The sequence below is a fragment of the Homarus americanus genome, unplaced genomic scaffold (assembly GCF_018991925.1).
Source record: "Homarus americanus isolate GMGI-L3 unplaced genomic scaffold, GMGI_Hamer_2.0 scaffold40248, whole genome shotgun sequence".
In the NCBI taxonomy this organism is placed as follows: Eukaryota; Metazoa; Arthropoda; class Malacostraca; order Decapoda; family Nephropidae; genus Homarus; species Homarus americanus.
This window is the reverse complement of record NW_024712526.1, coordinates 2,790,315-2,815,576: the sequence shown is the minus strand read 5'-3', so window position 1 is coordinate 2,815,576 and position 25,262 is coordinate 2,790,315. Positions and strand designations below refer to the sequence as shown.

General features: G+C 45.1%; 1 protein-coding gene across 1 annotated transcript in view; it reads right to left on the bottom strand.

Annotated features, from left to right (window-relative positions):
• LOC121863411 (peroxidasin-like) overlaps nucleotides 1–25,262 on the bottom strand; it is a 180,262-nt gene that overhangs the window by 75,521 nt on the left and 79,479 nt on the right. The window contains exons 3-5 of the mRNA XM_042362044.1: nucleotides 16,442–16,513; nucleotides 2,058–2,129; nucleotides 469–540 (exon numbers count right to left, since the gene is read on the bottom strand). Of these exons, the coding sequence (XP_042217978.1) occupies nucleotides 469–540; nucleotides 2,058–2,129; nucleotides 16,442–16,513 (216 nt within the window). The remainder of the gene's footprint in view (nucleotides 1–468; nucleotides 541–2,057; nucleotides 2,130–16,441; nucleotides 16,514–25,262) is intronic.

Here is a 25,262-nt window from a genome sequence, read left to right as displayed (position 1 = left end):
CAAGGGAAAAGGCTATGTACAAACCGCTACTTGTGCTCTAGGAGAAAAATACTGTACTGGGGTCATTCCAAATAAGGAAATTAGAAAACTGGAATATGTAGCGTGCTAGTAAGTCATCCATAACTCCCGCTACTCGTCATTACTTACAGCCTGTGTAACCTATTCAAGTTGGAGAATACATCGGGTCCTAAATTTTCAATCTTGTTGAAATGAAGGTATCTGTAAAACAGGCGGACACACATTAGGCCGACCACCCACCCCAGCTGACAACTTAAGCCTAGTCCCAGGCCTGACTGCCACCTCACACAACATTTGCTCCTCTTAACTAAATCCTGGTCAATTTCTACAGCAGCACCCACGCCCCAAACACACATAACACACTCAAGCCGAGCTGTTTGTGTCAGGTGGCAGAACAGGAGAGCATTCTCGTTCTTATTATTAACATTTCCTTAGGTACAACATACTTACAGCCGCTCTAGGTTGGTCAAATTGGAGAAGGTGTCGGCCTCGAATGTTGCAAGGTCGTTGAAATGTAGGTACCTGGAATGACGAGGGAGTGTGCAGGGTGAGGTGATGTGTGTAGTTGGTGGACGTGCGGCCGTGATAGTCAACACATGTGTCTTGTAAAGTACAGTACAGTACGTGGGAACAAGAAAGGGAAGCACTGGGCATGTCTCACTATACTAGACAGCAACATCTCCAAGAGTATATCGTCCATGTACAGTGCCGGGACGGTGTCTATAGACTAAATAGTTTTAAAGTTTAAAATATGTCCATGAAAATACTACAAAACATGTAGTAACTAAGAACTTTGAACATCAACAAAAGAAAAGTTATCTGGTGCATTACTGTATTATGAAAATATGTGTGTGCTGCAGGTGCAGGTACTCAACGGGGCACAGTAAAGCGGCCACGAATGTCAAGAAGTCATTTCTTACTCCTTCACCACACGAGGTTGCTTATTTGGACATTATTAAAATGTACAAAAGGAACGATATAATCTTCTAATGTGTTAATAAAAGGCGTCCGTATATATAATGTAATGTTGGTTGTTGTATGAGTGAGGAAGCATAGAACAGGAGCAGTTGAGTGGTTGGAGTTGGAGTGCACGAGCTGGGTGACGTGCTGCGGGTGTGGGTGTGTGTGTGTGTGTGTGTCAATATTTCTTAACTTAAAAAAATTCTGTTCATGGTGATTATTGTTTTTTTGTTTTTTTAATGGGAGTCTTGGGATGTGCAGCCAAGCTGCTGAGTGTTTGGCACTGTGGCGGGCTGTAGGTGAGGTAAGTGGGGGGTCTGATCCAAGAGTGGTGGAGAGCGAGGATGGGTACTCAGCCAGCTTTTACAGAATAATACAGTATACTGTACTCCGTCGTGTGCTGCCTGCGGGTACCTCTCAGATTACCCGTTCTCTCCTTAGTAGGGTAAATGGTGTGGGTTTAGTGATCAAATTGGATTTTAAAATGTGGGAAGTATTTACATGCAATAACAGTCCTTTCGTTATATACTGCATGGTCAAACTGTTCAGTCAGCAGGTAACCATATCATGCAGCCAAACACTAAGGAATGATGGCAATATCCCGGAAATAACAATGAGTTCGGGTGAAAAATCATCCATAAATAACCTGAAAAGAAGTTATGACACCTTTAAAAAGTCGTGTTAAAAATCCAACATTAAGAGTGAAACATGTCTAGGTGTTACTCCTGGAGCAGACTTGTTAACCACAACAGTACACCGAGGTGACTCAAACCAAGTTACGGTAACACACTACTTCTCCTGGTAACATAGATGAAAGTGAAGTGCTTTTAGTAAGAGGCAACAGAGAAGGCAGTAGATGCCATGTTAACATTGTTTGGTGTTGGCTTTAGATTAACATATGAAAAAAAATCCTCGTGAGATCATATTATTATTAAATATATATATATGAATTCATTACATTCATGAACATGTCATTAACCTTTAAAGTTTAATATGTGTACGGTACATAATTATGACTGGAGGAGTGTTCAGTAATTAGACAGAATAAAAACAAGAAGAAAACGTTAGTGGTTACTCACAGTTGTTCCAATTTGTCGAGCTCTTGGAACACCTGCCTCTCAATAACCCGTATCCGGTTCTTATACAGGTACCTGAGAGAAAGAAAGTGAGAGAGAGGAGGCGTTGGAGCAGCAGTCAGGCAGCATAGAGCCCCACCCCCCTTACCCACCCCAGTCCACCCATAAACTCCAACTGCTTGCTGTGTGATGTACTACAACTCACTTTGTAAAATGTTCACGGCTTTTCACTTGTTCACCCAGTAATTCCTGGTGCATACACTAAGATTACTTTAAATATTAATTTTATGAAAAAAATGCATTATTATTTTTTTCTTTACCTTCAAAAAATACATTAGTATTAATTTATGATTTCTTAACGGGTTGCTAACACATACGGAGAGGTGTATGTATGGCGTCTGTGGTGCGGTCCTTGAGGCAAAAACTTACATGGCTATACTGTAATATTCTTTCTACCCTAATCTCTTCCTTTACCTGTTGTTATCGCTGTCACCCACACCATCTAAGTCAACACTTAACACAATATCAAGATAAACCAGAATCTGAATCAAGATTTTTTTTCGTTAACACAATAATATAATTACACATGCAGCAAACCACAGATTTGTCCACGTGGCGACAGAAACAAAGTTACCCTATATGATTATAAATGCATTAAATTCTTTTATTCTAATGAACGCCTAAAATACCATAAACTTCATACATAATCATCTCGCACAGGATTTCACCTGAAGTCCTTCCCAGCTAGGTTTCCCATTATCCAACATGCAGCGTTAAGCTATCTGTCTCGGAAGAATTTGAAAATAAATTAATCAAGCAACATTGGCAAACATCTGTATGACGTACACATAATAAACAGTTCTCCACTTTATCCACCACAAAGTGTTTTGTTTACAAAGGCCAACGACCTGACCTTCAACAGGCTTAACCCTCTCAGCTGTCAAGAGGTCAGAGGGTCAAGCTTTAGGTCAAGCTTTAACCTTTGACCAAATGTCTTCTGTTGCTATTTTTTAAGGAAACAATTTGTCAGGGGCACAAGAGGGTACAGCGCCAACGACTTAAGGTCACCGTGACAAAATAATGACACTCCACCACCAACATGATTATTTCCTGATATATACAGAAATAAAATATTCTTAAATTTAATAAGATATATTATGTTGTGTAAAAAAAAAAAAAAATTGAAGAAAAGTCCAGCAAACGACCTGGAGGAGTCCGTGCACCTGTCTCAGTGTTGACTCTATCTCCAGGGGATAGTCTACTGTTATTTTCCCGACTGGTAACAGGTGATGAAAAACTGGATAACAAAAGTAAATCGAATAAGTTGGAGGTCGACTGCAACACAAGGCTTCCTTTATTTGTAAACTAGGATAACTATTCCCTGCATTAGGATAATTAAAGTATTACATTCCCAGTATTATATAGCATGAAAAAATGCTGAATGTTCTGGCATACACGAGGAAGTTCAGATGTATATGACACTTTTCAATGCTGGGTGTAGATCTTTGCAACTATTTACAGGTCGTGTGTAAAGTAAAGAAACACTACCAATGATGTGTCACTCCTTAGGGGGCAGTAACTCGTTAACATATATCACAGGATAATTCTGAAGGAAATGTACCCCAGACAGGGAGGAGACCGTCTGTTTTCGCATAACTTTGAAATCATTAGCTGGAGTTGCTGGAAGTATTAGCTGTGAACATAACCCCAACGTATGAAGCACAATGGGTGACACTAATACACGAGAAGTAAACAAAATGAAGGCATGTAGACAGTAAGTGACGTCACACTGTATCTCGGAAGATTAGCGAGGACTGGCAGGCGGCTCATCAAAGGTGGTGGTCACTACCTATCTTAAGAGCCGAGGTAATGGTGGTAGACACGATGCTGGGTGATAGGGGGGTGTGTGTGTGTCAGGGGCAGATCCAGGAATATCAAAAGGGGGTCTAAGAAGTTTGGGTGGGGGGAACCTGGCGCGCACAGCGAGCCCACCCATTTTTTCGGGGGGCTGTAAGCCCCCTAGAATTATTAGTATTTTTTTAAATGGACCAATATTATGGGCATTTTGAAGCCATGTGCACTTGATATTAGGAGATATTCTGAAGTCAATAGTAATTAGTTCTTATTATACAAAAATGCCTGAGTACAATAATGTATTAAAGAAAAGTATTGGAATTTTCTGGTGAAAAGGAGGGGTCCAGACCCCCAGGAATCCCCTTGTGTGTGTGTGTGTGTGTGTGTGTGTGTGTGGAGAGAGAGAGAGAGAGAGAGAGAGAGAGAGAGAGAGAGAGAGAGAGAGAGAGATGGGTGTGTGTAAAAGAGAGAGATAGGTGGGTGGGGGTGTGTGTGTGTGTGTGCAGCCACACACAGGGTGGTGAAATGCGTCTAGAGTGGCAGCATTATGATATTGCTAAGGTGCAAGCACTGCTTGCTCCCTCTCGCTTTCAGCTGCCGCCGCTGGCTAGCCCTCGTGGCGAACAGGGAAGCATATTGCATCAGTCTTCCCCTGCCAGTACACAGCCTCCTCACCATCAAGACTCCTGCTGTGCCTCCCTGTGGCAACACACGGTAACTGGGTGCCCTGTGGGCCCAGGCTAGATCAGCAGGGGATCTCGGAGAAGCAGCGAGTCCCAGAGGGACGGCGCATAGGCCCACTGGCATGTGGACACGTCCTGGCGCCTATCAACCACTGCCCTGTTGCCTTGCAGATTAACCTAGGCAGGTATAAGGGTACGGGAGTAAACCCCGAAAGAAAATCTGAGGTGGAGCCTAGGGTGACAATAAAAAGTGAAAGTTTTTATTTTTAGATGGCCATTTGTCCAATACTGCGTACCCATGAAAAAAGAACACAGGCGAAATCCTGGGTCATTTGGACAATATTTAGAGGTGGCTCAAGCCATTGGAAGTTAACACTACTGAAATTATTATTGATTTTTTCTAATTTCTTTATTTATGAACCGATTACTATGAAACTTTGCAGGTATATGTAGAATGCAAATTCAAACTAAAGTTGTTCCTAACATTTTTTCTAAAAATGAGTAATGAGTATTTTGGCTGGTGCAGCTATTGGCAATGCAGAGGGGAGGGAGAGGCGGGTGTCAGTCGGGGTAGGGGGAAGAGGTTGTGTGCCAGTGTCTGACTGGTACAGTAGCATCAGTTGTGTGTGAGACGTGACGGTGGGTGTGTGTGCGTCGCTCTTGTTGCAGTATTACGGTTAGTACCATTGTCTTTGTCTAAAATCAATGCATCAATTTAGGTATATAACACTTTAAAAACTTTATACAAGTGATCTTGCATGCCGTATGCTTTATGGGTGCTGTTGTTTGCATAACAGTAACAATATAAGTTACATAAATGTTTTTGTTTGTTTCAGGTTCAATGGAGAGTACACGTTCAAAAACTGAAGTTTGGCTCATTGGTCAACACATAACCGAAATCACGGGTGCACAACTTCCTTCAAGAGGAGATGTTCTACGTCTGTTTTTCCACGGTCACAATGAACATAAGAAAACAGTGAATGATTCTGCGAGTGAAGTTGCAGCATCGGTTATTAGTTTCTGGAATAAAGCACGGATTCCTACCGTAACTGAGAAGAGTATTGGACGAAAGGTAGTGGATCTTTTTTTAATGTGGAAGGGACTTAAGAAAAACTGCACTCGCACTACAGACACACAACGTAAGAAAGAGGAAACTTTTTGTGATGAGTTAGAGGACCTCTTCGATGTTGCCCACCCCAAGGCAATGCAGCTCTTGACCATCAAAGAAGACCGAGCATTCCTGGCAGCGCAACGAGAAAAAGGGAGAAGAGGTGTAATGCAGGAGTAGACAAAAAGATTGCTTGTTCCATCAAGTGTCGGGAAGAAAGCAAGAGTAAGCAATCTCTACAACAGAATCAAGCCAGTTCTGCTCTTGAATATGATGAGTTGGGTTCTTCGTCTGAAACAGAATCACAATCAAGCTCGTCATCATCTACAAGTTCCCTAGCGATATCACCAGTGGTATCTTCTTCCAATCGTAAACGTGCTACTCTCAAAGTTATCACCCCTGAATTGTCAAGTACATTGGACCGCACTGGGATCAGTCACCGCTCTGCTCTCCGGATCGTCAGTGCCACGGCTGCTAGTCTAGGTCATGACCCAATGGAACTAGTTTTAAACTATGAGACAGTGCGTACTTCGCGAGCGACCCACCGTTCTGGGATTGCCAACGAAATTAAAGAAAAATTTCAACCTAGTGAAGTGCTCACTGTGCACTGGGATGGAAAAATTATTCCTGATGAACAAGGAGCGAGTGTTGACCGAATCGCCATTCTTGTCTCCGGAATCAATACTGAAAAGCTGCTTGGTGTCCCGAAACTATTGTCAGGGACTGGACAGGCCATTGCTACAGCAGTCAGTGCAGCGCTGGAAGAGTGGAAAATATCAGAGAATGTTTCAGCACTCAGTTTTGACACAACAGCTTCAAACACTGGGCACTTGTCGGGGGCATGTGTCATTCTGGAGCAGAAACTCGGCCGCCGTCTTCTGCATCTCGCGTGTCGTCACCACATCCTTGAGCTTGTTGCCGAGAAAGCGTATGTGGAATGCATGGGGCCTTCCTCTGGACCAGATAATACTCTCTTCTCTCGCTTCAAGCATAAGTGGAAGGACATCAGTCAAGATGACTACAGCCCTCTCTCAGACCTCCCTCCAAGTTTGTACGAGAAACGAGATGACCTCATCTGTTGCTGGAAACATCATCTGGGCAAGAAGCAGCAGCCACGTGATGATTACCGTGAGGTACTGGAGCTAGCAATCAGGTGTCTCGATGGAGCTCTACCCAAGTTTAATCTCCGACGGCCCGGAGCACTTCACCGAGCACGGTGGATGGCTAAGCTCATTTATGTCATGAAGATCCTGATTTTTGCTAATCAGTTTAAACTAACTGCTCGTGAGACATTAGGCTTGAAACGATTCACATTCTTTGTGCTAGAGGTGTATGTCAGTGCATGGTTCACGGCCTCCGTTCCATCCTCCGCTCCTGCTAATGATTTGCGGCTCCTCCAAGACCTGTCAGAGTACCACGACGTCAAAATATCAAGAACATGTCTCACAGTCTTCGGTCGTCACCTGTGGTACCTCAGTGAAGGCTTGGTGGGTCTTGCACTCTTCGATCCACAAGTTAATGCAACAATGAAGACAAACATAGTTCGGGCAATCGTTGAGAGGAAGGCGACCGAGGATTCACCAAAACGTGCTGCTCTTCCTGCCACATCTTCCCTTCCCACAAAGCAGCTCTCAGACTTTGCTTCTAGAGGATCAAACTTTCTATTTGAAAGTCTCAAAATGAAGACTTCTTTTTTGTCCAAGGAACCTGACACATGGTCTGATGATGAAGACTTCAAAACTGGCGTCGCAGTTGTGGGTGGTCTCAGAGTCATCAACGACACTGCAGAGAGAGGGATTGCCTTGATACAGGCATTCAACAGCAAGATCACGAAGAGTGAAGACCAGCGTCAACATCTGCTGCAGGTTGTTGAAGAGCAGAGGCGGTCACAACCAGGGACATCAAAACAGGACCTTACAAGCAAAAAGCGAAAACAATGAATGGGTTGTCCACACCTCTCCCACCCATTGATGTAAGCGTGTTCACTGCAGTTTCATTTTAAAAAGGAATTAATCATTTATATGTACAGTGTACACATAAACTTGCTCAATATGTAAATTTTAAAATAAACCTGCATATTATGAATATTCGTATTTTTTGCCAAAAGGATAAAACTTCAATTGACTTGAGCTACCTCTAAATATTGTCCAAATGACCCAGGATTTCGCCTGTGTTCTTTTTTCATGGGTACGCAGTATTGGACCAATGGCCATTCCATTTAATCAATTTTAGAAATTCACCCCTATGCACTATTGTCACCCTAGTGGAGCCCCACATCAGGCAGACATGCTTACAGTGCTCCAACAAGACCCCAACGGCGGTATAGGCGGAAGAGGTGACCAACATGGAAACCCAACGACTACACCGTCGGACGAAGGCAATGCCTGATGGACAGGCTACAAAGGCGAAACCCAACAAACTAGGCTATTGGCAGTCCATTGCAACCCTCCCTCTCCACAGTCGTTGCAACACTTGCACCACTGGATCAGGAAAAAGGGGGGCCAAGATGTGTGGTTGCAGCCTGCACTCCTGCTTCACCACATAAATCAACTCATCATACCTCTCATCATCATCAAAACCCCTATACCCCCAAAAGTCCTATGGCGACGGAGGAGTGGCGATGGGGACAGGCAGAGATGACTGCCGGGGGAGTCTCTAGTCACAACGCTGCACATGGGTAGCACAGATAAGATGGTCGTTTATGCACTGGGATCTAAGCAGCAGTGCAATCCGGTCCTGTCTGTGCGACTGAGCAGCCCGTGCCGTGCCATGCGTGGCCCAGACCACTGTGACACTGATCATCGACTTGTCAGATCCAAGCTCTAACTTCACGTCGCCCCAAAACAGTGAAGACAGCAAGCCTCCAGAAGAGGTTTTAATATTAAGCATCTGGAGGATCCAGCAGTAGCACATGCTTTCAGAGAGCAGCTCGAACAAGGGCTTATAAGCAACCCAATAGCAAACAACATGAATCCCACTGCCGAATGGGATACTCTTAATTCTGTTAGGACAAAAACCTGCAGTGAGACCATCGGCCAGTTCAAAAGAATACACCAGGACTGGCTTAATGAAAATGACCCGGCAATCATAAGTACACATCGATGATAAACGTGCTGCTTTTACCGACTGGCAGAACAACCCTCAGTCTCGAACCAAAGCCGATACCTTCCGCAAGAAGTAAGCGACAGCCCAATGGGAAGTTCGCAATCTAAAGAACGACTAGTTTAAAATAAAGCATGTGAAACACAAAAACTTGCAGATCAACACATGATGTGCAAATTTTTCATTTCCACTAAAACATTTTATGGGCCAGTCACTCATGGTGCAGCCCCCCTCTGCACATCTGACGGTAACCTCATAATTAAAGATGATGAAGTCCTCCTTCAATGCTGAAAAGAGCACTACCATTCGTTGCTCAACTGAAACACTTGCGTGGATGTCCTGACTACCCAGCAGGTCCCTCAGCATCCAGAGCTGACCCACCTCAGCTATCCACCATCCCTAGATGAGGTAGCTACTGCCATCAAACAGATGAAAAATAACAAAGCTTCTGGGCCTGATTGAATCCCAGCCGAGGTGTATAAAGGAAGAGGACCTCTGCTTCCCAGCCGTCTCCACTCCCTCTTGGAGAATACATGGGAAAAGAAAGAAATCCCCCATGCTCTTAAAGATGCCTCCATTGTCAATATTTATAAGAACAAGGAACACCGGTCAGACTGTGGCAACTACCGTGGGATCTCGCTGCTCTCCGTAGCTGGCAAGATTATTGGATTATTGCCCGAGTCCTCCTAAACAGACTTCTTCCTGAGGCGGAAAATTTCCTCCCTGAATCTCAATGTGGTTTTAGACCATCATGTGGCACCACTGACATGATCTTTGCTGCCCGCCAGATCCAGGAAAGTGCAGAGAACAGCGTCGTGACCTGTACATGGCTTTCATCGACCTAACCAAGGCCTTCGACTCGGTCAACAGGGAAGCCCTCTGGTGGACCCTCAGCCGTTTTGGCTGCCCATCAAAATTCATCGCCATTGTGAGGTAACTCCACGGTGGCATGAACGGCAGTGTCCTGCACAACTGCACCCAGTCAGCGTTCTTCCCCATCCAAACAGGGATTAAACAAGGGTGTGTACTGGCACCAACTCTCTTTTCCATCTTCTTGGCTGCCTTCCTTACTCTTGCCAGTGTCAATTTAGCCAGCGGGGTGAACATCGTGTACCGGGTGAAGGGGGGTCTTTTCAACACAAGACGACTCCAGGCAAGAACAAAGGTGTTGGCAGCTTTCATTACTGAACTTCAGTATGCAGACGACCTCACCCTTGTTGCTCACACTGAACACGACCTACAGGAGATCCTGAACACCTACACAGACGCGTATGCACACTTAGGTCTTGAGGTGAATGTACGTAAGACTTAGATTGTCTTTCAACCTGCCTCTGGTTCAGACACACCTCCACCATCCATCCAGCTTAACAGCTTAACAGTACTACCTTCTCTAATGTTGCCAACTTTTGGTATCTCGGTTCCCACCTGTCCACCACCTCAGACATCGATGAAGAGATTCAGCATCGGATCAAATGTGCATCTCAATCTTTGGCAGACTCCGAAATCGTGTCTTTAGCTGTAGGGAGCTGAAATTATCTACAAAGCTGCACGTATTTCGAGCAGTGGTCCTCCCCACTCTGCTATATGGCAGTGAGACGTGGGTCGCATACAGGAGGCAGCTCAAGGCACTTGAAAACTTTCACCAACGTAGTCTACGTTCCATCCTCCGAGTTCGCCGGGAAGACAAGAGAACAAATGCCAGTATTCTTGCTGACACCAACTGTAGGAGCATCGAGGCTACCATTATCCATGAACAACTACATTGGACTGGACATGTTACCTGCATGGACGACAGTAGACTGCCAAAGCAGCTACTTTACAGTCACCTAACGAATAGTAAACGTAACGCCAGTGGGCAATTGAAAAGGTATAAGGATAGTCTCAAGACAAACCTGAAAAAGTGTCAAATCGATCCCCTCACCTGGGAGTCGATTATTCCACATCGTAACGCATGGAGGAGCACCACACGAAAAGGCGTCAATATTTTCCGAGTTAGCTCGACTGCAAACCGAGGCAGACAAGCACCAACGCCGGAAAGACGCTGCCACCGCCCCTCCCGCAGCAGATGGTGCCCTCCACATGTGCAACGAATGTGAACGACGCTGCGGGTCCCGTATAGGGTCTCTTTAGTCACCTCAAAACTCACCAACCAAGCTGACATCCCAAACACCTTGTATCATTGTATCATAGCTGGATGATCGTCATACTCGATTCCGAGTGACAGCAAAGTAGTAGCAAAGTAGTAGTAGTGTGTGTGTGTGTGTGAAAGAGAGAGAGAGAGAGAGAGAGAGAGAGAGAGAGAGAGAGAGGTGTGTGTATGTTCATCAAAGTCAAAGAAGTTGTGAGTTTCGCTGTCATGAGATGTTTACATTTTAATCCATCCAGTACGGAAAACTTGTCGCAAGTTGAGTGAACTAAACGACTGTTAGCGATCATTGTACAAATTAATAAAACAGTGGAAATTTAGCAATAATTTGATCAAACGCATAATACATATTAGTGATATTTCTCTAAACAAGGTCTGCGAGAGGTTACGGTGTAAGAAATATGAACACCCATAAAAGGTACTGTATAATAAATACATCCAACTTAAAAAGAGTCGCCGTCGATATTGACAATGAGGAGCTTAACTGACGGCAGAGATGGTAAGCCAAAAGTCCTGTGAAGCGATCACCTCCCCGGCCACTGTAAAACAGGAAAACACAAATTTCAAATGTGTTTTCTTTTCTAACGTGTGGACCATCACAAGGTATCTTGTGTAGGCTAAAATACGTTGGTATTTCACCATTAATCTCCTTAAATTTGAAAATGTCTAAATTCAAAATAACAAGTGAAGTATTGCATCATTGGGTTACATGTCCGGTTCTGGGGACAGTCAGTCGTGATACAAATTCTTTATCTTATGTGTGTTATTGTCTTACCATCATGGAGAACAGTTACTACAGTACTCTCCTGTCTCACCAGTAGGGGTCTTATACAAGGTCTGTCTTTGAAGCTCTACTCGGGCACAGGGATGGGTCATCCCTGTGCCCGAGTGGCAAAAGTTTTCAGGCTATTCTTGACAGCACCACATTCAGTGTGTTAAAGTGAAAGGTCTTTTACCAGGCTTAAGCTTTTGAAAACATCCCTGAGAAACAGAACCTGAGAAAAATGGTTGTATAATCTTTTGTTCATAGCTTGTGAAAATGACATAACTGATCAGATTGCAGATTGGAAGCTTAAGAAAACTAAGAGAATTAAAATTTAAGTTTAATTTCCATGAATAGGTTAATGCTGCTGGTTTTATCCAAGCAGTAAATACAAAATATATATTTATTTTCATTATTTATTTCTGTTTGATTAAATATTTTACTTTATCCATCAAATTTCTATGATAATGTTTAATAATTAAATATTCAATAAAGAAAATGTTGCAGTTCACTTGGTAATTTTTCTTTTAATCCACATTAATTGGTCAAATTTGATAGGCTGAGTGGCGGGTTTGTAACCCCCTCCCCCTGCTCGGGCACATGTGCTGTATATACAGTACAGTACCAGGTTTTTTATTTACCCCACAGAAGAGCAGAGACTAGTTTGTTTGGCACCTCCGTAAGGGTGACACGAGACGTTCAAGACTGTCTTTGACGTAGTTGTTGGACGAAAGAAAATGCTTGAGGAGCCATTTATTTCATGGTATAAGTTCCTGTACAGTTTCAAAGGTTTATTAAAAAAAAACATGTGGTAGGACCCTGACAGTATAAAGCACCAAGCCTGTTAGTAGAGAGGGATGACTATAATGTGGTGACGGCCGCTCCACCACAAGTCAGAGCCTCTGGTTAAAGAAGGCGCCAGTCCACATAAATCGCACTTAACGCCATTGGAGTGTTATAGAATTATCTTCTACTAAATGCTGTTTTAACATCAAGCATAAACTCTTCATTTAGTCCAGGCTTGACCAACACTGGCACAAGTTCAGGTATACTCATGAGCCTGTCCATGACCAGTACTGTACCTGCCAACCAATCGTACGACACTGTGACTGATCGATCAACCAACCAGATAGTAAGGTAACAGAGGACTTGAAGTGACACAAAAGAACGTGCCATCAGTAGAGATTTTCAATAATAAGAAATGGCGCGCAGAATCCGTAGAGTTAATGGTGTGTGTGTGTGTGTGTGTGTGTGTGTGTGTGTGTGTGTAATAATAATAATAATAATAATTAACGGTTTATTGAAAGAGCTTGGCAGCCAGAAGGCTGAAAATATACAGTTACATATTTGGGGAATGGGTTACGAATTACAAATAATATACAAGTGACATAAGTGACACAAATAAGACATATAATAACTAGATGGGGAAAAGCTCAAACTACAGTTCATTTCAACATAGTGACAGTGTATGGAGCAGTGTTTGCTGGGAGTGAATACACTGATGTGTGTGTGTGTGCGTGTGTGTGTGTGTGTAGCGTCCCATATTCCATGGACACATTGTCAATACCTGGTATTAACTTGTGGGTCATGTGTAAGATCGGTTTATAGCTGGTGGGTGGACGCTGCCTTTGGTCACCAGTCTAAGAAAATGTGTAGAAAAGAATCACTCAATAATACAAAAGGAATCTGAGTCAACTGATGATCAAATCAGAATATGCCTCACAGTACATGAACTTCAAGTGAATACCAGAAAATAAAAGTCGAGGTAACTTCATGGCAGTTGTATAAGAAAGCTAGGAATAACATTTAACTGTGCTTTGATGGGAGGAAGAACAGTAGAAACTATGAGTTGTAAAGGGGGTATAGACATATTTAGTCACCAAAGATGTTTGTTGGATAACTTGGTCACTCGGAGGACGGATGGTGGTGCCCAGGGGGGGGGGGGGGTCAAAATTCCCTCACTACCGACTGTCACTAGATCACACGTAGGACGTTTGGCCACGGGACGTTAGGGCTGTGGGCCACGACCCTGGACGCTTGAACCATGCGTCAAAGTACAGTAATATAAATAACATAATAACTTAACCTAACAAAACCTGAAGGTTCTTGAGTGGAAGGTTCCCAGGTGTATTAAGGGGATTATAATTTACTGTTATGAACTCTTTGGTCTTTGACTCTAACGTCCACCCTACCTACAGCTCGTGGCCCAAACGTCAGGGGGTCGTGGCCCATGGCCCAAACGTCAGGGGGTCGTGGCCCATGGCCCAAACGTCAGGGGTCGTGGCCCATGGCCCAAACGTCAGGGGGTCGTGGCCCATGGCCCAAACGTCAGTCCACCGACTAGATCATTCCCAGTTTGCTCGACTCTTACTCCCGAGTCCTTCTACCGAGTCATGTGATACGTTAAGAAAACTCGATAACCATAATGTAGTGGCAGGGCGACCCACTCCGAGAGAAGTACTTAAGCTGACATCATCACCACGCCTGATATACATATACTGAGTACATTAGTAGTGGGCACGATGGGCTGCGCCGACGTCCATTTTATCTCGATTAAGATGACACAACCCACATGATACGCCAGTCATTATCAACTCTCACAACACGTCTCCGCCAGGTCCTAGACACTGACACACACACATGCATCTTCATTCTTAGGAGTCTCGCGAAAATCATTAATTCAGCCTTCTTCTGTGCCAAGAAATCCGCCTTTGCTCCTCTGTTCTCTTAAACAAATAATAAGTTCTCTGCCTTCCTCGTATCAAAACAACTTGCACACTTGACTCACACTTCCCGGTCCTAAACTTCAAGTTTGCCTTGCCTTATAGGTAATGTGGCAAGCACAACCTCCCCTTCTCTCTGACCAGCAGTCTTAATGTTTATGCCAACCTATGCTGCCCCTGCCACCCCCTGCATACTGGTACATACACCCCTGCCACCCCCTGCATACTGGTACATACACCCCTGCCACCCCCTGCATACTGGTACATACACCCCTGCCACACTCTGCATATCGAAGACACACCCCTGCCACCCCTGCATACTGATACATACACCCCTGCCACCCCTGCATACTGGTACATACACCCTACAACCCCTGCATAATGGTACATACACCCTGCCACCCCTGCATACTGGAATATACACCCTGCCACCCCCCCTGCATACTGGTACATACACCCCTGCCACCCCCTGCATACTGGTACATACACCCCTGCCACCCCCTGCATACTGGTACATACACCCCTGCCACACTCCACACCATCATCTGACAACGCTGGAGGAAGGCGCGGCTAGACCACTCCAACAAAGCTGCATTCTGACACGTCCAAGACCCAAGTTACACGGCCTGGCCAGTTGATCACACTTCTCTACTGCCAATTACGTACCTGAGACCTTGTTAGCGGCTCATAAATCCGACTCTAAACATTTCCAATTCGGCGCCAGTGTTGTTATGTAGCGTACAGTCATCTCGGGTACATGATAGGTCTTACCCGGACCCTACCCGATAACTCGTCTCCCCCCGCCTACCTTTCCTGTAACTTTAATCGCCTCTTGTTCCATCCTTTTAAAGGAAACAAAATCTTTAGCAGTATCGAACGACTTCACGGAGGTCTAATTTAACAGAACACTATATAGCCTCGGATTGGTCCCTAGGTTGGTAAGTTGTCAGGTGTGACGGACTAAGGACGGCAGCTCTCCCCTCACACCTGTACACTGCCTGTCATTGTTAGTGTCAAGCAGAAAATAAATAAACTAAAGATATGTGTGTGTGTGTGTGTGTGTGTGTGTGTGTGTGTGTTAAAAGGAGCTAAATTAGTTCTTATACATGTGTATATATGAGAAACAATAGCAAATTGTCAGGTTTTACGCTTAAGACTATATTCACTTGGGTGTTAGCAATGACACGTGAAATACTAACAACTAATAAGACGTTTACACCACACACACACATATAAGATAAATAAGACACATAAACATTAATTCAAAGGCAAATAAATAAGCTTCCAGCACTCGCTAGCATCTTACGGAACCGCCTTGAAGTGTCATTGTCATCACAGTTCTAAGCTCTCCACTGGACACTTAGCAGCAGTAAGCTACACATAACGCCGCCACTCACGGAAATCACACCAACACCCGATGAATATTTAATTACCTGAGTGAACAGCCTGGGAGGGTTGTAAATGATGTTCTCTGCCACTCGATCACACACCACTACCAACCTATACTGAGTAACTTGTTTCTCACATGACCACTCTTATAATTACGATCATTACGAAAACATTGATATATATATTTTTTGTATTATTTTTCTTATTATTCAACATGCCCATTGCAGGAGGTTGTATGTTTTTAGAAATGGAAATAAACTGTTTCTATCCTCCTACCAAGGCCATAGTATATGATGCCACGCTTATGGACACTATACACCTGCCTCCCTCCATTAACTCTTCCCAAACATCTGTGGTTTAAAGAGTTTGTACTTACTTAGATCTAGAAAATATATTAAAAATATCATAAATAATAATCAAAAGATAAATAACTGTATTCACTTCTTAAAATATAATTACCATATAACTGTTATTGGCGGAAAGTTCCTCGGCATAATCCTGCCTGGTGACAGTATCTATCATGCAACAGTATATTATCACCTCACAGTTAACACACCCATAAATAACTAACTAACGTGTGATGAACCGCTAGAGACAACAACAGTGATAGTAAACTCACAGGTATCGCAGGGACTCGAGGCCAGTGAAGGAGTCGTTCTGTAGCCTGGTGATGTGGTTGTTGTTGAGCAGTCTGGGGGAAGACACCAACACCGATTAGTCATACAATGTCTCTACTCTTAACTCCAAACATTTTGTATTCCTCAATCTGGAAAAATTAACAATAAATAAATCATTATTAATATTTACAAATACATAGTTGTGTGGAGCATCACCTAATGTAAGTGGTGGAGGTCCTCTACTGGAGAAGGAAGGGCCAGGAGGGAGGGAAGGGCCAGGGAGGGAGGAAGGGCCAGGGAGGGAGGAAGGGCCAGGGAGGGAGGAAGGGGCCAGAGAGGAGGAAGGGCCAGGGAGGGAGGAAGGCCAGGGAGGAGGAAGGGCCAGGGGAGGAGGAGGGCCAGGGAGGGAGGAAGGGCCAGGAGGGAGAAGGGCCAGGGGAGGAGGAAGGGCCAGAGGAGGAAGGGCCAGGAGGAGGAAGGGCCAGGGAGGAGGAAGGGCCAGGGGAGGGAGGAAGGGCCAGAGGAGGGAGGAAGGCCAGGGAGGGAGGAAGGGCCAGGGAGGGGAGGGGAAGGGCCAGGGAGAGGAAGGGCCAGGGGAGGGAGGAAGGCCAGGAGGGGAGGAAGGGCCAGGGAGGGGAGGGAAGGCCAAGGGAGGGAGGAAGGGCCAGGGAGGGAGGAAGGGCCAGGGAGGGAGGAAGGGCCAGGGAGGAGGAAGGGCCAGGAGGAGGAAGGGCCAGGGGGGGGAGGAAGGGCCAGGGAGGGAGGAAGGGCCAAAGGAGGGAGGAAGGGCCAGAGAGGGAGGAAGGCCAGAGAGGAGGAACCAGGGAGGAGAACCAAAAACCAGAGGAGGAAGGGGAGGGAGGAAGGGCCAGGAGGGAGGAAGGGCCAAGGGAGGAAGGGCCAGGAGGAGGCACAGGAAGGAGGAAGGCCAGGGAGGGAGGAAGGGCCAGGGAGGGGAGGAAGGGCCAGGGAGGGAGGAAGGGCCAGGAGGAGGAAGGGCCAAGGGAGGGAGGAAGGGCCAGAGGAGGAAGGCAGAGGAGGAAGGGCCAGGGAGGGAGGAAGGGCCAGGAGGGGAGGAAGGCCAGGGGGGAGGAAGGGCCAGGGAGGGAGGAAAATAGGGGGGAGGAAGGGCCAGAGAGGAGAAGGGCCAGAGAGGGAGGAAGGGCCAGGGGGGAGGAAGCAGAGGGAGGAAGGCCAGGGAGGGAGGAAGGGCCAGGAGGGAGGAAGGGCGGGAGGAGGAAGGGCTAAAAAGGCCAGGGAGGGAGGAAGGGCCAGAGAGGAGGAAGGGCCAGGGAGGGAGGAAGGGAAGAGGAGGAGGAAGGGCCAGGGAGGAGAAGGGACGGAGAGGAAGGGCCAGAGAGGAGGAAGGGCCAGGAGGGAGGAAGGGCAAGGGAGGAGAAGGGCAGGAGGAGGAAGGGCAGGAGGAGGAAGGCCAATAGGGAGGAGGAAGGGCCAGAGAGGAGGAAGGCCAGGGAGAGAGGAAAGGGCCAGGGGGGGAGGAAGGAGGGAGAAGGGCAGGGGAGGGAAGGGGCCAGGGAGGAAGGCCAGGGAGGGGAAGGCCAGGAGGGAGGAAGGGCCAGGAGGGAGGGAAGGCCAGGGGAGGAGAAGGCCAGGGAGGAGGAAGGCCAGAGGAGAAGGGCCAGGGAGGGGAGGAAGGCCAGGGGAGGGAGGAAGGGCCAGGAGGGAGGAAGGGCCAGGGAGGGAGGAAGGGCCAGGGGAGGGAGGAAGGGCCAGGGAGGGAGGAAGGGCCAGGGGAGGGAGGAAGGCCAGGAGGAGGAAGGGTCAGAGAGGGAGAAGGGCCAGAGAGGAGGAAGGCCAAGGGAGGGAGGAAGGGCCAAGGAGGAAGGAAGGCCAAGAGGGAGGAAGGGCCAGGGAGGAGGAAGGCCAGGGAGGAGGAAGGGGCCAGGGAGGGAGGAAGGGCCAGGGAGGGAGGAAGGGCCAGGGAGGAAGAAGGGCCAATAGAGGAGGAAGGGCAATAGGGAGGGAGGAAGGCCAGAGAGGGGGAAGGGCCAGGGAGGGGAGGAAGGCCAGGAGGAGGAAGGCCAGGGGAGGGAGGAAACCAATAGGGAGGGAGGAAGGGCCAGAGAGGGAGGAAGGCCAGGGAGGGAGGAAGGGCCAATAGGGGAGGAGGAAGCCAGAGAGGGAGGATGAAGGGGTTAGGAGGGAGGATGAAGGGGCAAGGAGGAGGATGAAGGGTTAGAGGAGGGGAGGATGAAGGGGCAAGGAGGGAGGATGAAGGACCGGGGAGCAGATAAGAGAGGAGGGAAGGGAGGAGGGGGTCATCTAGAAGAGGAGGTGTAGGAGGAACACACCTCACGGTCAGAGGAGCGCTGCATCATGAATAAATATGATCATGCTGCTGCACTTCTCCCACCACCAACACAAAACACTTTATTCTCACTACAAAATAAATTAATCACTATTGTTTACTAGAGCACTACATAATATATTACTTTTTTATATATACTTGGTACATTATTATTTATATATTTATTTATTTTTTTTTTTGGGGATTTTCGTTGTTGTAGTAAATTAGTGTTCACAAATGCGCGTCTTCTTGTTAAGTTCCATTTCTCACCATCATAAGTGTTGGAGAAATCTATAACCTAATATTCCTAAGTCGATAAATAGGCAGTAAAGTATTTATATTTCGGATAATAAAACAAAAATATTCAAACTTTCCTATTCTAATAACTGAGCATCCCCTCCCAGGTAACGCGGGGGAGGGGGGGAGGGAGGGTGAGGAGATTTTCCAAGTGATCCCTAAAAATTGACTAATAATTGTCAATATCGATCTTCCACCAACTTTCATGAAAACCAAATTCAATATAAATTTTGACCTACGATCCAAGTATAGGTAAAAGTGTCCTACTAATGACCACACATCTTTACTAAGCGACAACTGAAGGTATTGGTTTATAAGCGTCGTCTAGTTACTGAACAGAAGCCATCGACGGGATATTTCTGGACCATGAATAAAGGTGAAGAGATAAAGGTAGGATATTCACAACACTATCATTAACCCTTCCAATGGTGATGAAGGAAACACAAGAAATTTAATAAGCTAATAAAAAAAAAGGTATCTAGTTGTTTTGTGTTTAGTAAGGTGATAGTTGTTACCCTGTGTGTGTGTGTGTGTGTGTGTGTGTGTGTGTGGATAGTTGTTCCCTGTGTGTGTGTGTGTGTGTGTGTGTGTATGATGCCATGGGGAGACAGCCGCCCAGTAAGTGTGTTGAGCCCCGCCTGTCCCACCAACACCTTGAGTGACGGGCAATATATCATGGTGGACCTGGCTGTGAGCGTCACGGGAGGGAACGCTCCACCTTTGGTCCTGCAGGAGGCTGATGTGAGAGCGGCTGTCCATCTTCCAGGTCACGACACACAAGGAAAGTCATTTATCCTCATGTTCCTCCTCAAAAGCCGCCTTGAAGGGCCGTCCGCCTCTCAACTGGTGGCAACTTAAGTCTTGTGCCGGGGTGAGAGTGGACTCCCTTTCTGAACTAAGACGGATTCAAATACTAATACCGTATCGTGAAAAAGTACTCCCTTGAGATGTCGACTTCTATCACGGCCGAGTCATCCTGGAGACTCCTCACCCATTCATGATAGTATACCTGCGCTTAAATTTCACTTTATAAGACCGATATGCACTACCAAAAGCATATTCATCTTAAGATTATGTAAATATAAGCCTTCCTCTTGGCCCAATATTTGCATAACCTTACGGGACAGCAGCGCCAACATCGGGGGCGCATGTGGACAATATTCTTACACGAGCACCACTACCAAAATTAGGAGTGGCGGCGGACGATACTCCCCCTAAGCAGCAGAACTAACACGGTGAGGGCCGCCGCGCCGTACTCCTGTACTGAAGTGGCCCACAAGATGGACACAGAGTAAACTAAGAGCTGAATTTGCATGTGCAAGCAACAGCCAACAGGTATCTGGCGATCACAGCACTGCTTTTTGGTGAGGATCCCTGAAGGTCAGTGGGCGCGGGTGTATCTGTCGTTGTGGTATAAAATACTCATGAAAGGTAATATTACCCGTGAGTAGTGTGTGCATAAGCAGAAGCGGCCAAAACATAGATATGAAGAGTTAGCAAGTGATAGTCAGTATATATTGACATGAACTATCTTAACTTTATAACACATGCATTTTGAAGTCGTCAGTTCTCTAATATGGCCGCTTATGCACACGCACAGGTATATACACAGAACTTGAACAATATTTCACACTTGGGTTAGATTACACCACATCACTTATTTAGACCTGCGGGCGCTCAATCCAACGTCGATTTTCAAGTGAAATTCCCAGTACACACATGCACCAGTAATATCTCGCCATATTTACAAAGACGCCAGATTTTGTTGTTCTGTATACACCTGATACTGTTAAGACCAAACAGTTGTGTTGTGTCAATGTGAGGTAAACAGGGAGGCTGTGTAAGTTAAACGAGCAAGTTGTGGAGATGTGTGGGAGAGACAGAAGGGCGTATGCAGGAGAGTATGTACTGTACAAACCACTGTGTGTGCTTTATACACAAAAAAGTTTCACAAAATAAGACAATACACTGTAAATATACAAACCTGTCACTCAATTTGCATATGCTGACACCAAAAGCGTTACAACACTGGTTCAGACAGACTTGCATCCCTTCACCAACTCTGACTAAAGTAAGTTAACAATGACCCAGTCATCGTGCTAATGAGCTTTGAAGTACAGACAGACGGATAACCACAGGTAAGTGGACCTCCAACTGTACCTGGAGGACAGCAGAGTGGAGGCTTAAACAGACTGTGGACAAGCGTTCACCACAAGTGATGTTATTGAAGTTAATGAACTTCACCCTCTGCCTAGTGTGGCCGGCTGGTGCTGCTGTTTCAATTATCAAAGAATTGTTCGCTAAACTGTCCCCAGAACAGGGAATGTAAGTATGTATTTAGCCCGTAGAACGAACAAAGTTGTTTACTATTTTGACATTATAAATGCACGGAAACTCTATCGTATCTCGGCGTGTTCTCTTACACCCAATTAACGGAACAAATTACCAGGCGAATCTCTGAGAATATGGACCTATACTGGAGGTCTGGTCACTGCTCTAGTCAACAGTGAGTCAACGTGCTGCATCACTCTGCTAGTTTTCTCTTCATTTAGCCTTTGTTCCATGGATCAGCTATCAGTTGTTGTATTCAATTAGCTCTTGGAGTCGATAAATATTTCAGGCTAAAAGATTAGTCACGTGTGATAATAAGTAATGGTGATGACGAGGAGTTTTCACGGGTGTTGGCTGGATACATTATACCCGAGTCCTTCGCCTGTGTACAGTACTATGGTGTGTGACGTCTGGTTGTGGACCATCACTGAACCCTCGAGGATAAATATATTAATACGTATCAATACTCCTTTGTAAACACGTATTCTGCTCTCTTGATTAATTATATTATTAATATCTTATATGGGCCAACTATCTAAAGTATTTAATGTTTCTACAGCACCAAATATCTTCATATATTATAAAAACAAACCTGTAATCTTCACCCACTCTGAGGAAACAAAACATACCTCGTTCAAAAAGTTAATTGCATATATTATTGGGTCAACACAAACTAAGGCAGGCGGCACCAGGGAGGAGGTGACATATACCAAGCTACGGTTTTGTAACATCTTAAGCGGGTGAAACAATATACATTTCCTTCTTTGATGAACACTGTAAACGAATGACCAATGAAGCCCTAATATCTTCTCTAGCAGTCAAAAGTGTGGTCGGTGTCCCTCTCAATTTAAAGAGATCAACCCCATGACGCCCTGTTCCCTGGAGGTCAGTGCGTTCTGAGCGGTGAGGTGCATCTCTTGCTGTAGTCCCGTGACAAATTACTCTACCACCATCGCCCAAAACCACAAAAATGACAAAGAATGTCACGTAGAGCACCACTAAGTCCAGCCACCAGTTGGAAACTCAGTTTATGGCCGAGTCTAGGAATGTAAAATATTTTTTGGTTCAGTTTTTGTTTCCGTGTTTTAGATTTAAGAGCACAACCACTCGGTGGCTCGTCAACGGTGCGGGGGCGTAAACAGCGGGTCGACTTATCACAGTTTACACATGTTTGGTCTTAGAATTCGCTCTCCTTCGGCCCTTCCAGCAAAATTCTGAAGATCTTCCTTGTTTTATGTTATACGCCTCATTATCCTTTGTCAACAGTAAGTACACTACCTAAGTCAAGTAAACTGGTGGTGACTGCTGCCGTAGGCCTATCCAGCGACACGCTCTTCCTCCGCATAAAAATATAAACATGCAAAATACTAAAAGTTTATCATTCTTATTCTCACAAGACCAAATACAGTTTATTAATCATCTTCCCAACCCCAAGACAAAAATAAGTAACATTAGATTGAAATAAATTTGACATAAGTTTTACACACGATTTTTTTTTTAAATATGAACTAAAGCATTTTTTTAATCCCTTATACAAGCACTGTAGTTTTACGAATCAATAACTGGTCTATAACTTATTACAGCATTCTTGTCCTTTTGTCAACATAAATTCCCAGTAATTTCTCAAGACTGTTGGACAAATTAACTGTAACACACAGGTTCAATGATATAAGCACTGCATTTACACACACAATCCAGTCACCAGCAGGTCGCTAACGATTGTACCCCCCGTGGCTAACTGACCCACGCCTGCCGCAGCCTCAAATGTTCAGTGACAAAATAATGAGAAACAAGGAACAAACACCATAAAACAACTCGGATAAACCATCTTATACACAATTATATGTCCACTTTGGTCCTGGGGTCTACCTCTTGGTGCACACACTATGGTAACAGCCCTTCCTCTCAATACCTGGGATTAATAATGTTCACTAAATACTTTAATAAGGCCGTGCTCCTGGTGGAAGATCGAGCAAGAGAGTAAATTGCCCCACAAGTAGAGTTATTATTAATTCTAGTATTAAAATATGCCTAAAATTGCTTCTAAAGAAAGTATATATTCTAAGGTCTATTTCGCCCAGTGAAAAGCTACATATAAAACTTTATTAATCTTTGTAATACAAGATGATGCTATCTTGTACACAAAAATTGTTTCAAATACATAATTTCCTGTATCATTGAGTTTCACATATCCTCATCTTAATGAATTCATATAAACTTGTACTGTATCAAGCCCATTATGCAGTTTGTGTCGTAACTCTGATAAATTCCCTTGTTTGTGTCGTAACTCTGATAAATCCCCTTGTTAGTGTCGTAACTCTGATAAATTCCCTTGTTTGTGTCGTAACTCTGATAAATTCCCTTGTTTGTGTCGTAACTCTGATAAATCCCCTTGTTAGTGTCGTAACTCTGATAAATTCCCTTGTTTGTGTCGTAACTCTGATAAATTCCCTTGTTTGTGTCGTAACTGATAAATCCCCGTTTGTGTCGTAACTGATAAATCCCCTTGTTTGTGTCGTAACTCTGATAAATCCCCTTGTTTGTGTTCTAACTCTGATAAATCCCTTGTTAGTGTCGTAACTATGATAAATCCTTGTTTGTGTCCTAACTCTGATAAATCCCCTTGTTTGTGTCGTAACCTGATAAACCTTGTTTGTGTCGTAACTATGATAAATCCCCTTGTTTGTGTCGTAACTATGATAAATCCCCTTGTTTGTGTCGTAACTATGATAAATCCCCTTGTTTGTGTCGTAACTATGATAAATCCCCTTGTTTGTGTCGTAACTATGATAAATCCCCTTGTTTGTGTCAACTCTGATAAATCCCCTTGTTTGTGTCGTAACTATGATAAATCCCCTTGTTTGTGTCGTAACTCGAGAACAGAAGGAACAATAATACTCATATCATACCTGACATAATATACTGTAGGTACTTATACTGTACACTCACCCAGAAGATCCCGCCAGCTGCTACGTTTCAGGGGGGGGGGGGTCAAAAAGTTTTAGGTGAACACTAACTTACTCGGGTGCAGTTTAGCTTACATCACTGATCCCTTGTAAGGTTCAGTCTTGTACTTCATCACGTTGATAAACCAAACATTATCTCTGGTTACCAACATACTGTACACTCCCTGGCGTAACTGATATTCGCTTGGCGGAGGGTAGAGAGAATACAGTATAAACACACGATCCAAAAGGTATCTATACGATTTTGTGTCAGACAATATGACAACGGATGAAGGTTTTTAACAGCCCTACAGAGACAACAAAAGTCGCAGTGTTCATTTTGAAAATAATCGGACCCATCCGTAAAGATACCCTTTGGAGTGTGTGTACATGGGTATAAAACCCCATCAGAGAACACTACAGTATGCTAACATCTGGGTCCTAGACTAGTCAGTGAGCTACAAGTATCATCACGTGGAGACCGGGGAATGTTTCCATCAGGAACACGAGAAGCTCCTTCAAATATTATCTGATCAACATGGCTCTAATGGACATGAAAGCTTCCCAGCTTCGAGCAGGTTTTAGTTCGAGGTATCGAGGTGTTGCGGCGGTGACTCCAGTGTGGGAGTAAACATTCTGGTCACACAAGATGCGACACTCACTCAGCGAAGCCTGTGGACCAGAACGTGTCCAAACAATACGATAAAGAGAGTCTTCACAGCTATAATTATCAGAGACTGGACACAGACTGTTGATTGCAAGGTACGACTGACCTCCACTTAGTACCGGGAGGCCACACAGGATGGTGCAGTAGGATATTGCAGGAACAACTTACTGACCACACTGAGGCCGCCAGCCTCTATGAGGATTCATTTTCTTCTGGGACAGGTCTGACAGCAACGTCCCTGGGCTAAACAGACCAAGGAGACAACAAAACCGGAG